Genomic DNA, 17,295 nt, shown 5'->3' on the forward strand with positions numbered 1-17,295 from the left:
AAATTAATCAATAATATGTATTTGAGTAATAATGTTATTAGTGTTTGTTTGTATGTTTACAAGTAAAAAAAAAATGATAAATGGAAAATAGTAAGTAATTAGCAGTTTAACAATACAACATAACAATAGGAGGAACATTGGTATACAAATCAAAAATTGATTTATTTTGTTTTCTAAAACTATGCATTAGTCCGATTTACAAAAATGTATGCTTGAGTTACCCTTTCCAAAATATATATATGTAATAGTTTGACTATTACCGATTTTTTGCTACGAAAAAATTTCCAGTTTGTAGGTATATAAGTCGTTCAGACTTCTTTGTTTCATGACAATTTTTAAAATATTTTGGGTCTAACGCTGGCCTTTTTGTTAACTTACACATTAACCAAAGTTATCTGATTGAATAATTATTTTCAGAACTTGAACTTGCAATAAAATTGATATTGTTTTTTATACACAGACGGAAGAAGAAACGTGCATGCCTGATGCTTAATTGTTACCAATGCGTTTGTAATTTTTCAATAACATAACAAGACAATCAACTCGTTGTAAATAGTGAGCTTACCATGTTTGTTAACATTTAGATAAAGGTATAAAATGTTGATTTCTACTACGAGTGTTGCCGAACGTATGTTTATACTTTGACAACGGATGTTATTGAAAAATTATAAATACTTTTGTGTCAGTTTGAAAATAGGCGGCTATTTTTCTTTTTCCCTCTGAGTATATTTAATTCCCTAAATATTGTAACCAACCAAACTTTTTGAAATTTTGGTAAGATCGGATTAAGATAATAAAAAATAAAACTTCTTGAATTGCAAATTTTTTACATTCTGTACTTCCATTTTTAGCATCTTTTTGGAGCATTACATCCTTCATATTTTTAAATAAAACAAGTAAGAAATTATTAAGGCCGACCATATAGGCCTCGCCCGACTATACCTTTTACAAAAAAATAAAATGTGATTTAGTTGTCATAGTAAAGCATTAAAGTTGAATTTTACCATTTTCAATAGGCTTCGTCTACGGTTCAATAGAAGATCATGTGCCAAACTTTATTGAATTATCTCCTAAATTGCGACCTGAAGTTTGATTACAATGTTTACAAGCCCTATTCGGGGGTACAGATGTATGGGGGCTAGGTGAAATAATGGACCAATAGGCTTCGTTCCTGGGATATAGAAGATCATGTACCAAATTTCATTGAAATATCTTCAAAATTGTAATTTGATTATAAGGTTTATATGGACGGACAGTCGGACGGACGGACATAGCTAAATTGACTCGGAAAATGATTCTGTGCCGATTGGTATACTTTAAGGTGGGGATAAGGCCAATATTATTGAGCGTTACAAACATCAGCACAAACCCAATATACCCTTCCCACTAAAGTGCTGTAGGGAATTCAAAATATTGATCATGATACGGTAACTGTTACTTAACTCAAGTTTCAGCTAAACTCTTTAAGAAAAATCACAAGCGGTACATTTTTTATACTTAACGGTGTCTATTGTTTCGAATTTTTTAAAATGACTCAAAAACAAGTCAGATTTCTATATTCGGCTGTGCCGAATCTTATATGCCCCTCACCAAGTATGTTTTAAAAACATACTTGTATCTCTGCACACATGTCACACATAACATACACACAAACAAATATAAACTGTAGAAGAAAGAAATATTAACCGTTGTACTGTACTACCACCGTTAAACTATATTACCACCCTCAAACAAATATGTGGTGTATTACCAACATATTACTGCTTTATCTCCTTGTTGTTGTTTTTATGCTTTTATATATTTATAATTTGTTGAGGAAATTTTCATAGGTAGTCTCAGATTTTTACCCATAACTCAGTTATTTATAGACCGAAAGCATGTTTGACAGTATTATTGAAGATTTGGATCTTGAAGATATCTGGAATCTTCAGAAAATTGATTTCAACAGACAGACGGACAGACAGACGGACATGACTTAATCGACTCCGCTATTTAAAAGGATCCAGAATATATATACTTTATAGGGTCGGAAAATTATATTATAGAAATTACAAACGGAATAACAAACTTATATATACCCTTCTCACGAAGGTGAAGGGTATTAGATCAGGGATATATTTTTATGTAAACACAAACAAAATAAATGAAACAGCTGATTCCTTCTTCCTTTGTTATTTTTTTAAACCAGAGAAGTTCAATATTGAAATTTCATAGCACGCGTGATAGCATAAGAATATTCTGTTCTTCTATAAATGAGAATTAGATGATGATTTGCTCTCATGAGCTTGGAAAACACTTTTTACTTTATAGTTCGTAGTTATTTTATTAGTACACTTTTATTTGAATTCTGAATTCTGTGCTCTGCTGCTTTACCAACATAAATAAAACTGTGGTAGTATGTATTTGAGATCCACTGTTTTAAACCAATTGTGTAAATATAAAAAATATAAATCATACGATTTTTATTTTCATTTTTGTCTTACGGATAAAATTTCGTTTCATTATACTTTACGTACGTAAGGTGTGATCGTGTGAAAGGACTTTAAAAAAGTCCCTTAAGTGAGAAACTTGTGCTCAAAGAAATAAAAATAGTTTTTTTTTCTCGTGACGCCTCTGTAAACCTTGGGATTATGATTTGATAGAGTTTGGTCGGACAGTCTTAAGGGTTTACCCCTAACCATGTTTAAGCGACTAACATGTGCTTATCCTACGAAAGTCATACGTCATCCTATAGATTACGAAGAGACAGCAAAGCAAGCTCAAGTTTTAAAGTGTTCACTCTCTCGCTTAGAAAGGAGACACTAAAGTGACGATTGTCTTCACCCTCGATTGCAAAGAGTACATCCGTTACGAAATAAAGACAACCAGATGGTTAGACTAAAATGGAAATCATTCCCTTTTTCGAATTTATTGACTCTTTGTCGAACTGCTGGGTACTGAACAGTGATCATAAATGTCAAAATGTAAGAGCTATATAACAGAAAGATTGAAAGCTTTAATGTGAAAGCTTTAATATAATTTTGTATAAGTCGCAAGATTTAGTGAACTCTGGAGAAATCTTACAAAAAGAAACGAACTTTTGAAAAAAGAATTCAATATGAGCTTTTACAGCAATACATTTTTTCATTTAAAAAGGATAAAAGCTTTTTTTGGAAAAAGCTTTTTTCGTGAGTTTTTTCGCCATTTCAAAATGATTAAAATTTAAAGTGCTAAAGTTTTACCCTTTTTTCAAAACATTACAATGATCTTTAACTCCGTATGTTTGACACTTAACAGAGTCTCTGGTAAAGGAGCTTACAACCGACCCGATTAAACCTTTAAATTCCATATTCATACCGTCCGTTGTTATGCGAAAAACTTTTGTGAAAACCATAACATTCGTTTAGTTATAACTTTAAATTATAAATATTTTGTACTCTTTATATTTTTCCAAAAATTCCATACACAAAAATAATTTACACACTTTAGAAAAAAATCCGGTGAATTACATTTGTCTTACAAGATTTCTTAATAAAAATTGCAACATTGGTAATTTACATTTCAGTGGTTTTTCCTGGCTCACTTTAAAAAATAACATAAAATCAAACCGTGCGTATTAAACAATCATGTTTGATTATACGTATTTATAATTTTGTGCGATTTTTTTCCTTAAAACACAGTTCGTTTTTTTTACACCTAATTACAGATAATTGGAAAACATAAAGATTTATTAACTGTTAAATATTATTTTATGCTGTAATCAACAATTCTTTAAATTCATGAATTAAAAAATTGATATTAGTCAATCATAATTATGGTTAAAGAAAAAAACAAAACATGTCATTATTATATTTCTCAATTTTTGTTTTTTTTTTCTTAATTTAAATTAGAGTTGGCAACATTTTTTTCAATTATCTGCTGCTGTTGCTTAGTTGTTCTGTTGGTAAATGTTAAAAATATTATTTTGTTAACATTTACTAAAAAAAAGTATTGTTAAGAAAAATTAAAAAAAAAACGAAACAATCTTTATAATGAACTCTATATAATTTTTCAAAAGAAACACATACAAAATAAAATGTGAATGGTAATTGTAGTTTCAAAACTTTTAACAAGAAACATAGACAACAACAAACAACAAAAACAGACAGCAAATTCTTTATTAATATTTTTTAAACTTAAAAAGTTAATGAACTTTATATATTTTTGAAGAAAAAGTAATTTCATGCTTAAAACCTTAAGATTTTTACAACAAAAGATGTCTGCGATAAGGTTTTTATATTTCTGATACGCAAAAGCTGATTTATTTTTAAATAAATGGACTAAAATCTATTGTATTGTGTTATTTTGGGTTTCTTGGTTTCTTAAGGATCCCAGCAAAAACTTGTACTTATTCAACAATTTACTTATCAGTGATTACTCCATACTTTTAATTGGTTTAGTAATGGCTTATAGTCTGATATAAACTGCTTTTTACACAAACGAAAAAAATATTTTTAAATGAATGGATATTGTGTTATGTTATTTTGAGTATTTTTTACATTTCTTAAGGATCCCAGCAAAAACTTGTACTTGTTCAATATTTTACTTATCAAAGACTACTTTATACCGTTTACATTACTTTTAATTAGTTTAGTAATGGCTTATAATCTGATATAAACAGCTTTTTACAGAAACGAAAAGGAAAATATTATTTGTGAAAATAGAATTTTGAACCTAAATATTGAAACGTGTTTTTTAAAGTCCGATAAAACTTACGAAAAGGTTAACTGTTAAATGAACTGTCATAATGCGCTCATCTTTTGATATGTATGATTAAAATCATCCCCAGCTAGTATTTTTAAAATTTTTGATCACTTTCGAGTCTTTTTTGTCACATTTGAACGATTATAATGATTATATATATATGCGCTAATTTTCTGATCATAAATAATACATTCCTCGGGAGAAATGGTACATTAGCCGCAACTCTTATAAAAGTTTCTTTTATGAAACCCACTTCTAAACAATTTCGACTCATATTTTTATCGATTTCGAGTCATTTGTGAGTCCAAATGCCGGTTGTTTTATGATTGCTATATAATTTGTTATTGTTTTTTCATATAATCAGTTTTCAATCTTAAATTAGGATCATATTCAAAGCATTTTTTAAACGCGCATCTTTTTAAACACTTTTCGGTCATCAAAAACTGCAGTCACGATTAGATTAATGTTTTCATATTGGGCCTTTTTATTGAACAAATTCGTATTCTGATTAATTGAAAGCAGGACCTGAAAAATAACCTCTGGGCTTGTTGCATGTTATCCTTTTCATGAAAAGATCTGGTGAGAATAACCTTATATAGTGCTCTATGAAAATAATTATCGTTTAATGTTTGTAATGTCTCAGTAACATGTATGTAGTTCCTTAGAATTTTCGAATCAGAGTTCCTGAAATTCCTAAAATATCTGGAATAACATCGCCTGGCAATAAAAGGGCAAGGGTTTCGGCATTACTTTCGTTGTTCTAGATATATGTTCTACATTGTTATGCTGGTAGTTTTTACAATTTTGTATAATTGTGCCCGTAAATATCACCTCTATCATACTTAAATCGGACTTATTATAAGAAGCCTAATAGTTCCCCTCTTGTTGGGGTTACTCAACCGTTATTGTTAGGTAATTGTTTTTTAAGTTGTTTTAACTCTACGTCGAAGCGTTTTGCATTCGTTAGGTTTACTTCATCTGGTAATTTCATTGAAGATTATCCTCCATAACAAGGCCGGAGCTTTAGTATCGATCAATGATTTTGTTGCGAACCATTTTGCCTCCAAGTTTAGAGCTAACCGACAAAAAATATTCACAGGCTTTTGCTCTAATGTTGCTCTTGCAACATTAATCGATCTGCTATGATCGAAGTTGAGCCGGCGTCATGCCGGGTCAAATGAATGTCGAGAGTTTTACGTGAGTATCTTGAGAACGGTCTACCATCAATGAAGAACTCAGGTGACAATCTTTGTACATTGGCTTTGACCGGTCCATGCACAAGTACTTTGCTGAAGTACTCGAGCTATCTAATCTCTGACCATCGGATGGCCTCTGTTGATTCGGCAACAGCACCTATAGGCGTGACCGATGGACCGAAGTATGAATCCATCAAATAGGCCGAAGACTTTGTTCTTACTCACAAGGAAAATTCAATGGTATCATATGTACATGATACCTTTCATCCATCATCATTCAACCCAGCACACATCTCATTCATACGACACATTCATAAGAACAAAAAACATACGACACATTCATTATAGGTAGACGGGTGGGGTAAGGTCCGCCGTATCTCACATTCACCCCGTACCATATACAATTAATACCAACTCATTTCCAACGCTTAGTCCCACAGTCACTCCACTCTGGGGTATCTGTTGTCTCGGCAACATCAGTCTTTTAACCGCCACTTACTCTCCCCGCAAACTTGGGTTTAAACCACAGCCACTACGTGGATCCCGAAGGAACCTCAATCAACTGATCAGCCTGGACATAGTCCTGCGGGCAACTGGCCACCCGTAGTACCAGATTATGCGGTGCTCTGATCTGACCTCTTTCAATCTATGCAAGAACTAAACCAAACAGTAGACTGTCACCAATTTTTTAGTCCCGGCCAGACTAGAGGTATTGTCCGCCTCTTTATACCCCGGAATTGCAATAACACCAAGGAGCAGGCTTCACCAAGGTAACATGCCCCCGGGGGGACTCATGCCGGTCAATTATTTTTGTTTGAAAATATATATGACATTGATCTAGACTAGTTTTGTTTATAACAGGAATGCGTTACGTGCTGTACGACAACCGCAACTATCTATTTATTGATTATTTCGAAGTTATGAATCGAAATCACTGAAAAAACATAGCGAATATGACAAGTTTGTGTTATGATCGAAATTAAGCCGTAGCTTCATTCGGCAACAACAACCATATTTTTTTATTTTTTTGATATTATTAAACGAAATCACTGAAAAAACACATCCCTGATATGCTAAACCTGTGTTAGTCATATAGAAAATTCCATTTCTGTTTTGCTTCTTTAGAACTTCTATTTAAAAAAGTTTTCTAAAAATTAGTTTAATTACAATTAGTCTGTCTGTTTCTTAAAATCTAACTTTCAATCTTAAAAATTAGACTTTTTCTTTTTAACCAAATAAAAATATAAAACATTATTGTTTTGTTAGGCTTGGTTAATCATTTGTAAAACACAACTATTAAGAGAAAAATTAACACAGTTTTTTTTTATTATTAAATGTTAACACTAAAAAATCTCCCTCAATACAAAAGAAACAAAAATTAATTGAAAACCCTAAATAAAAAAGTTGTTCTTGTTTTATATAAACATAAACTTGTAAAACAAAAAAATTATAAATAGAAAAAAATTAATTTGTAGTTTATTAACCTCTTCACAGGTGGTAACACTTCTAGAAACCATACATTTTTTTACCGGTATTCTTAAGCGATAAACTTCTACACATAACAATTAATAATTAAAGAAACATTTAAATAAATTTATGTTAATTTATGCAAAATTGTTTTTTTTTTCTCTTAGGAAATAGAAAAAAACTATTAATATCACTTGTTAAGAATATTAAAAAATTTCTAAAAAAAAATCTGTTTTCATTACACCATTAATGTGTTTTTTTTTTAATTTTATAATTAATAAATAGATTTTTTATTTTTGATAAAAATCTTTACTTGTAATGGTTTTTAATACTTTTTTTTAATATGATTATTAAAAAAGTTACAAATTGTCTATATATTGCTTTTGTTAAAATTTCTTAATCAATAATTTTGAAAGTTCAATCACATTATTGATTTCCTTTCGTATAAACAGGCCTCTCTTTTTAATTTTTGTCAATTAAAAAAAAAAGTGAATGTACTTATAACCATTTAAACTTTTTTTATAATTTCCGGAATTTTTACTATTGAACAAAGGGAAATAATTTATGTCAATAAATTGTTGGTATAACAACAATATTTACAAATAATATTTACAAATTATGAATAAATATCAATTATAATTGAAAATAAAATGAATTTCAAAAACGAAATGTACAGAATATTTTTCTAAGATAAACCGACAGTAAATAATGTACAATGGTAATCATATGTATGCATTTTATACCCTACACTAGTAAAGAAAATTAACTTCCAAAGATGCGAAAAAGAACTAAAATGTACTCCATTAAATTGCTGAAAATTACCTAAAAAAATAATGATTTTAACACAGGCTTGTCATAGGAGAAATGTTCTTTTGATTTGATTTCAAATTCACAACTTCTGAAGTCATTTTTAAAATGTAATTTTAATGTTCTTTTTTGGAAGTTATTTGGATTATATAATACAACTAATTTGACTTCACTAATATTAACATTAATAATATTAATAGACACATTTTATTAAAATTTGCCTTTTCGAAAGTTATTAAACATCACTTCCACAGAATTTAAAACAATTACTTAATAATACCTTTGAAGTTGTTATAAATGTTATTATTTTGGAAGCACTTCGTTTTCGCTGGAATATGATGCGTTACGCACAAATATGATTGTCTTACAATCGACGCAAAACAGTTTTCGATTGAATTCAGAAATGTCCGTCCATCCGTCTGTTAATAGTTAATTGAAACGACTTTTTTGCATTTAGTTAAATGTCGACTTTTCAAAAATTATTTTATAAATAGTCGGATTTAATAAACTTTCGACTTTTCGACTTTTTCCGACTTTTCGACATTTTTCGATTTTTTGACTTTTCAACTATTTTTGAGTTTTGCGGACTGTTTTAGAGGATAGAAAGTTTTTTTGTTGAGGTTTTTATGATTTTTTTCATATTTCTTACAAAACAACATATTTCCAACTAAACAATATTGTCTTTTGGAACATCTCAAACAAATATAGTACTTTTTCGACTATTTTATACTTTTTACGACTTTATTCTACTTTTCGACATTTTCCGACTTTTCTACTCTTTCCGAATTTTCGACTTGCCGACTTTTCGACTTTTATTTAAAAAGTCGACTTTTTCATAGACAATAATCGATTTATCGACTTTTTTGAAACAAAACGAATTCGATTATTCGAAAGTCGATTTATAGAACAAATTTTCAAGATATTTTGACAGGGTCGAAGCCTGATAAAAAAACGCTGAACTGAAATTTAAAAATTTGCATATAAAATTTAATTTGGATATCTCAGAAACTGCAACAGCTAAAGTTCTCAAATTTTGTATGAACAACTTTAACAATCACATGAACATATGAAAAAAACATAGCTGCCTATTTATAAAGGGCGTGGCATCTCCTATATTAGAACGTCCTAAATAAGTACATTTGAGGAAATATAACAATCAAAGTCCTCACACGAACTGATCCCGAGAGAATCATCTATTACAACTATCAAATTTAGGTAGATTGGTTAGGGACCATCCTTGAGATAGTTCAGATTATAAAAAAGTCTTTTACCAGCATATTTCAGTCTGCGCCATTGCTGAATAGAGCAATCATAGTGTCCATATATCTACGTCTAAACAATAGGATCTGACATACTTAAAATCATACAAAAAACGAGACGCTGTACCAGCAAAGGTTCAAAATAATAATAACAGCGGATGCAATAATAACAATAAAACAAAATTCAACAAGTATGAATATATAGTCGGGCATGGCCGACCAAAAGAGGAGTATGTGACAATTTTCATCAAAGTAGAAACAGACAGACAGACGGACGGATATATGTATCTAAATCGACTCAGAATAGAACCAACATTTTTAGGTGTTACAAACATAAGCGCAAAATACCCTTCCCACTATAGTGGTGTAGGATATAATAACTTCAGTACCTTAGCTGATTTCTAAATCAATTACTAGCTTCTAAATTTGAAACTTATTCTACTTTCCCTTTATTTTTATGTGAACATTAAATAAACTATTTACAACTAGATAATTTCACAAATGATAAGTATATCAATTATGCTGTTGTGTGTTTATAAATATAACAACAATTACTATTTATAAGAAAATTAAATAGTTTCACTAAATTGATTGAAATGCAAAATCGTTCAAACGCTCAATAAAACTCAGGAAAAACTTTACTTACCCGGCAAGCAGGCAAGTAATGTGGAAGTACTTACTTTTGGGTTGAGTAACTAATTATTTTTGTTCAACAATGTTCAAAAAATAACTGGTTAGAAATGTGCTCCATTAGACCTGGTTCACAATGGAAATCTTATTTTGGGCAACTTTTGATCTTTGTGTGTGAGAAAAAGAGAAAGAAATATCAACCATATCTTTCTCTCACACACGAAATCAAAAGTTTCTCAATAAAAGTTTAACAGTGTGAACCAAGTTTTAACAAGCTATTTAAAAAGAATTCTGATACCAGCTATAATTCGAATCACAAACGTTGAATAGATGCTTCAGGTAATTGGACTGATTCTAAATAATGTTATTGATAACGACTATTCATTACCAGGTAATGTACAAAATAACTACATTATCTAGATTACTCATTATCAAAATTTTAATTTTTTTTTGCTGTCAAGTTGTTGTATTTAGTATTATACTTTAAGTTGTTAGTATTTTCAAAAATATTTGATAATTCAAAATTTCATAAATTTAATTATCAGTTTAATGACATGTACTCATAAAAGTAAACATATGTATGTCACATAAAATTTATACACAATTCTCACATATTAATTAAACAATTAGTGTTTGAATTAAATTGTAGGTAATTTTTATTTAAATTTTAGTGTGTCGTCATATGTTTTGCATCAGTCATAGGTATATATAGTGTGAATTAAACGATGTTTTGTTTGTAAAGCTAAAAGGAATTTAAATGTATAAATAGAGTCATATAAGGCTGAAATCTGGTCTTAAAAAAAATACTCGTTCTAACTGGATTTTATTAAGAAAAAATGCAAGTCATGTTTTTCTTAATAATTCTGTGTGCAGTGCTGTAAATAATTTTGACCAAATTGATTTAATTATTAAACAAAAAGCTTCATTATCTAATTAGTTGTTTAAATTAAATTTAAAAAAAAAAACAATATAAAATTTAACATTTCTTTTGAAATTTACACACTTCCTTATACAAAATATTGCTCCCTTTTTTTCTTTCTCAAAAGTCTTTTTAATCGTATCTTTAGCAATAAATCAGCTAGACTCTCTAGAGTCTGTAACAGATGGTGACAGTCTTTAAGATCTCATTATCGTCATTTTTTTTTTGTGAAATTCATTGAATCAATAACAACAAATAATTATTTTATGTTAATGATAATGTCAAAATCAAACAAAAAAATTAAGAACAAAAAATATACACAAAATACTTAAAAAGACAACACGTGAAGTGTGTAGTATAATATTTTATTAATATACAATTCATTTAAAATGCAAATGATAGCAGAGGAATAATGTTTAATTATGTGTTTGTGTATATAAATATAAATATGTTATAAATATAATTTAATTCTATTTTTAATGTCATCTTTGTAAATGAATGAAATAAGCTAAGCGTACTAGAAAAAAACTGATTACATGTTGAACTAACTACCTATGTATATTATGTTCACATTAATCAAATATTTGAGGAAAAAATAACAAATAAATGTTGTATGTATTTATTTGTTGTTATTCTTTAGATACATACCTATTTATGTAAAAAAGTGCATAATGATTAAGGTTGAAACGAAAAGTCCACTTTCGACTTTTGCATTTAGTTAAAAGTCAACTTTTTGTGTTTTATGAAAAGTCGATTTTTGGACCTTTTTCATTTAACTAAAAGTAGACTTTTAGATTTTAGTATTTTTTAAATAGTCGACATTATAACTTTTTTCGGTTTTTATCGACTTTTTTTTCGAATTTATCCGACTTTAATCGACTTTTTCGACTATTTTCGAGTTCTTGGGCTCAATATCCGACTTTCCGACTTGTTTCGAATTTTCGATTTCCCACGTTTTTCGAGTTTTCGATTTTTTTCGACTTCTTTCGACTTTTTCCGACCTTTTTCGATTTTTTTAGACTTTTCGACTTTATAACTTTTTTCGACTTTCGACTTTTTTCGAATTTATCCGACTTTTTCGACTATTTTCGAGTTTTTGGGCTCAATATCCGACTTGTTTCGAATTTTAGATTTTTTCACGTTTTTCGAGATTTCGATTATTTTCGACTTTTCAACTATTTTCGATTTTTTACGACCTTTTGACTATTTTCGACTTTTTGCGACCTTTTTCGAATTTTTTAGACTTTTCGACTTCTTTCGACTTTTTTCGACCTATTTTCGAATTTTTTGACTTTTTAACTTTTTTCGACTTTTATTTACAAAGTCGACTTTTCAACTTTTTCCGACAAAAAGTCGATTGTTCGATTATTCCAAAATCGATTCAAAGAACGCTAATAATAACTTGTACTTAGTCAATAATTTACATTTCAATGACTACTAAACAGTATAGACTGTTCGAACTTCGAGCAGTCAAGTAGAATCGAAAGGACTCCGTTTTTTGACAGGATGGTATGGTATAAGATCTAGTTTGTAGCCATGAGAAATTTCAATATGTCATAAAGTTTTGACCCAAATATCTCTTCAAGGTTGGATATGAAGAAAATGCCAATAAAACTGTTTCTTTTACATACAGAATGAAGTTGCATATCTCTGAAAAAGAGTCCAAAATCGACTTGCATGTCTGCCTTAACACCCTGTATCCGGTTATTACTGCTAACAGTCTCGATATATCTGGCCTACTTCGGGTTTTAAGGTGTCTTGTGCATTTCTCATTTAAAGGTGGTCATTAGAGGTGGTTCCTTACATGTAGCTATGTTATTCCATCCACTTTCATTAAAGAAAGTGGTTTATTGCCTGTTCATTTTCATAATTGAGAGAGCGCAGAGACCCAAACAAGGTTAATGTCAGACGGGTGATCCAGCTTGACAGATACTTCTTGCATTGCATTAATAAGAAAGTGGTAGCGTATGAGTTTAGTGCAATAAAAAATAAGTATCCATGAATATTAAGATCGTATAGTACCCTACACACTGACATTATGGAAAACATTTTAGCCTGAAAAGCACTACAATTGTTGGAAAGACGAAGAGCACTATTTATCCCAGTTTTTTCTCGGAAGACATAAGAACCAAAACCGCAGTTCAATGGTAATGTCCGGAATATGTATATTTGTACATAAACTTGAAACCCCTACACCATACAATCCTAGAAGGAATTGAAAACATTATCAAAGAATTAAACTTTATCAAAGAATTAAAAATTTTATTTTTACATAAACGAAAAAACAAATATTTTTTCTGTAAAAACTAATAATGGACGCAGGGAACCTTAAACAGTAGGAAATTCTTTGCTCAGAAACAAAACTCTTTACTAAACTCCCTATTTCCTGGCGATCGTAGCAAGTACTTAATTAACTCCCTAAGTAAAATTCTGTAGTGTAAGTAAACTCAATCTATCCTTGCCTTGGTCGATGTTGATATTGTTGGTCAAACAATGGCGCTTCTTTATATCAGTTTGTTAAAAAAAATCTAAATTAAGTTTTCAGGCAAATTTAGTAGTTGTTAAAACCGGACCCTGAGAATTGTTTCAAATAATCTCGGCTTTTTTTACTTACCCCCTTATTCAAAAATAACATTTTTTATGTTATAAAAGGTTTATAAAACAAAATTGTCATACAAAATCCAATTTATAAACCGTTTTTTAAATAAAAATTTTGTTTGTGAATTATGGCGGAAATGCACATGAGGTTATATAGGTCTTGTTATCTCAAATAATTCAATCGCATGTACACAGAGTAAAAAACTGAATTTGTTACAATACGATGTAAGAACTGAGCTATCCACGTTTGTTAACATTTTGACAACGGATGTGTATGACAATAAGCGTTATAATTTTGACAATGCATAGTTGTCATTGCAACAACGCATTGTTGTAATTTCGAACACAGAATATTATGAGATTTCAACAACATAATATTATGTTTAACAACATAGCGATGTCACTTTGATAACACATTCACCCCTATCGCCAATCATTATTTCACGTGAAATTATTGTTCACTATTTTGTCGTGAAGAAATCCTCTGTTGTGAATTTTCTTGATGGAATTTTGTTAACATTGAACACCTGTTCCATACAAAATAAACTATTGTGAATGAATTGTTCACAACAAGTTCACGATAGCAATTTGAGGGAAATGAAAATTTTAAGGGAACAACATTTTCACTTCTATTGGCGATAGAGGTGATTATAAATAAATTTTTGTGAATTTGATAACGTTGTATATTTTTTATATTTGTTGTATTTATTGATTTAACAACTATCCATACACACTTTGACAACGAATGTTATTGAAAAATTAGAAACACTTTGATATCAATTTTTGTACCAAGCGTGAATAATTTTTCCTCTTTTTTCCTACTGTGTATATAAAAAAAAATAAACATTTAATACATTCCTTCTCATCCCACAAATAAGTTTAACAAATAAATTAAAAATTTAACAAAAACTTTACGATTTTAAGATAAATATTTAAAACTATAATCTGAGTAAATATTTAAGAGAATAAAATTTTGCACATTCAGGTGAAAAAATATAAACAATTACTAACAAAACGCCTTGAATAAAAACTGACCATTGTTTATATAATAAAACTTGAACAAAAAATACTAAAAATAGATAATATATTTTCTAAATGCCTTTAAAAATCTTCACAAAAATACTAATTTCAAATTAATATTTTATTTACTTACAGAACAACGTCAATACAAATTAAAAAGCTAACAATAGGGACAGAACGTGTGTGAGAGATAGATAGAGAGAGAGTAGAAAACTGAAAACTAAAAACATTTCAACATGGAGACTGAATCTTTAAATCGTAAAAATTCTTCACGGAAAAATTCCATTGTCAATGGAAATGGTGAAACAACGGCTAAAGCGGATAGTGGTGATGGCGGTGGTGAAGTTACGCTTAAGGCCAAAATGAGTTTACTTAATGGTTGCACTGTTATTGTGGGTTCCATTATTGGTTCGGGTATTTTTGTCTCACCCACCGGTGTCCTCATGAATACCGGCAGTGTTAATTTGGCTTTAATTGTCTGGGTGGCATCGGGTCTATTTTCAATGGTAAGTTATCTATTAGAATATCACTATACTTTGCATACAACAAAGTTTTTTATTGCAAATATTTTAAATGCAAATTTACTTGAAAAAAACAAATAAAATTCAAGTATTTTATTATAATTTTTTTAAATAAATTAGAACAAGTGATAACCGGTAGATGTATGTACTTGCTTGAATGAATTTAAGTTATACACAGTACTTGTGCGAGTACAACAAATGAAATATCTCTTTAGTAATCTAATTATAAACAATAAACAAAGTGGAATCGTGTTGATTTGTTTTTCTTAAAGTTGATTAAATAATAAGCAGACACATGTTGAATATTGTTTATTTATCTTAATATATACATTTTAGAGAATATTCTGAAATTGTGATAAAGTTAGTAAAAAGCATTTTCAAATTAAATTAAAAAGGGTTTTTACAAAACAATGTCCAAATAGTTAAATATAGGGTAATATTTAAATTAAGAAGTTCATAACTAGTTAAACATCTGTTCAGTTTGTTTACAATACTTCGATATCTGGGAATTTGTTTTCTTAAAAGCTTGGAAATATACCTTAACTATTATATAGAAAAAAACTAGGTTTGTTTATCACTTGTTGATCTGGGTAAATAAATTATAAATTATTTAAATTCATATTTACAAACTATTCGCAATAAATTACTGGGACTTTAATAACAACAATGTCTTTTATATTCGCATCTGTAAACTTTCAAAATAAAATTTTCCAAAGTCATATGAATGGTGAATTACAATGAATATTTATTAATTCTATTAACAAAAACAATAGATGAATGAACTAGTTCTGTTATTTAACAACAGGTGTTTTTGTTCACATCAAAAGGAAATATTTTTTTTATGGGATTTACATACCAAGTTTTTTTACGTTGAAATTATTTAAAAGCTTTAAAATTTATTGCACATATTAAATAAAATCACCGAGTTGAAGTTCAAGGCTTTAGAAAGGACCTTTCGGTAGAAACAAAGTATTTTGTTAAAAACGTTTTCTGTTTGTCTATATACTTATATACATGAATATCTCTTTTCAAATCATGAACAATTTAGACGACTTATCAACACCTTACATTCTCCACTTCTTACATTTCTCCACTTTAGTGTTAGTACTGATGTTTGTAACATACAAAAATATTCGTCCTATACCCGCCTTAATGTATACCAATCGGCGTAGAATCATTTTCTGAGTCGATTAAGTTGTGTCCGTCCGTCCGTCTGGCTGGCTGTCCATGTAAACCTTGTGCGCAAGGTACAGGCTCAATTTTTTAAGATAATTGGATGAAATTTGGCCCAAGGACGAAGCCTATTGAAAATGGGTAAAATCGGTCCATTATTTCGACTAGCTCCCATACAACCGTACCACCCCAAATATCGCCTTTGGGCTCATAATTAAGTTAAATGTCTATTATGTTTACATAGTCAAAACAAGACAAGACAAAATAAGTTTTATAGAACTTTAAATGACACTACCGATTTTTGAAACGATCGGGCTTCATTTGACCCTAATCCCCATACAAACTCCCCTTTAGAAAATGACTTGAAGGTCAAAATTCACTTACAAACACTAATAACACTTTAAAATTCTACATAAATAACTTTGAAGTAGACTGTACTTCCGTTACTAACATTTATAAGGATAGGAATATATTGCCCTTACTCCCCTTTGAGCCCTCTTGTAAAAAATTTCTTTTTTTGCAAAAAAAAGTAAAAATATTCCGGAATACTTAAAGTTAAAAAACAAATTAAATGCTTTATTTTTTAAATAATCCACGTTTTTAACATACTGATTGGTGTAGGGTATCATATGGTCGGCTATTCCCAACTATACATTCATACTTGTTATAAATGGTTCCGCAGGTCCATGTACATACACTTTGCTGAATTACTCGAGCTGTCTAAGCTCTGATAATTGCTTTCTCGTCGCTTAATTTCCGAGAAGCAATAACATCTTTGAAACCACACAAATGAAATGACCTCTATGGAGTCGGTAGACTGATACACAATCAATTACAATTAAGAACACACACGAATCCATTACAGAGAAAACACTGTGGTAAATCGCCTTTAAATCCTGAACGTATCCGGAAAAGCACACTTCTAATTCACTCAAAACACACTCATAGAGAACAACATCCGACACACTTATTCGCAGGTTATG

General features: G+C 29.6%; 1 protein-coding gene across 4 annotated transcripts in view; it reads left to right on the forward strand.

Moving 5' to 3' along the window:
• Positions 1–17,295, forward strand: part of LOC111676373 (Y+L amino acid transporter 2) — a 49,975-nt gene that overhangs the window by 17,191 nt on the left and 15,489 nt on the right. For all 4 annotated transcript variants that reach the window (XM_046948028.1, XM_046948031.1, XM_046948027.1 and 1 more), the window contains exon 2: positions 14,754–15,124. In XM_046948028.1, coding sequence (XP_046803984.1) covers positions 14,855–15,124 — 270 coding nt within the window. In that variant the 5' untranslated portion in view covers positions 14,754–14,854. The remainder of the gene's footprint in view (positions 1–14,753; positions 15,125–17,295) is intronic.

This window comes from Lucilia cuprina, chromosome 4 (genome assembly GCF_022045245.1).
Source record: "Lucilia cuprina isolate Lc7/37 chromosome 4, ASM2204524v1, whole genome shotgun sequence".
Lineage (NCBI taxonomy): Eukaryota > Metazoa > Arthropoda > Insecta > Diptera > Calliphoridae > Lucilia > Lucilia cuprina.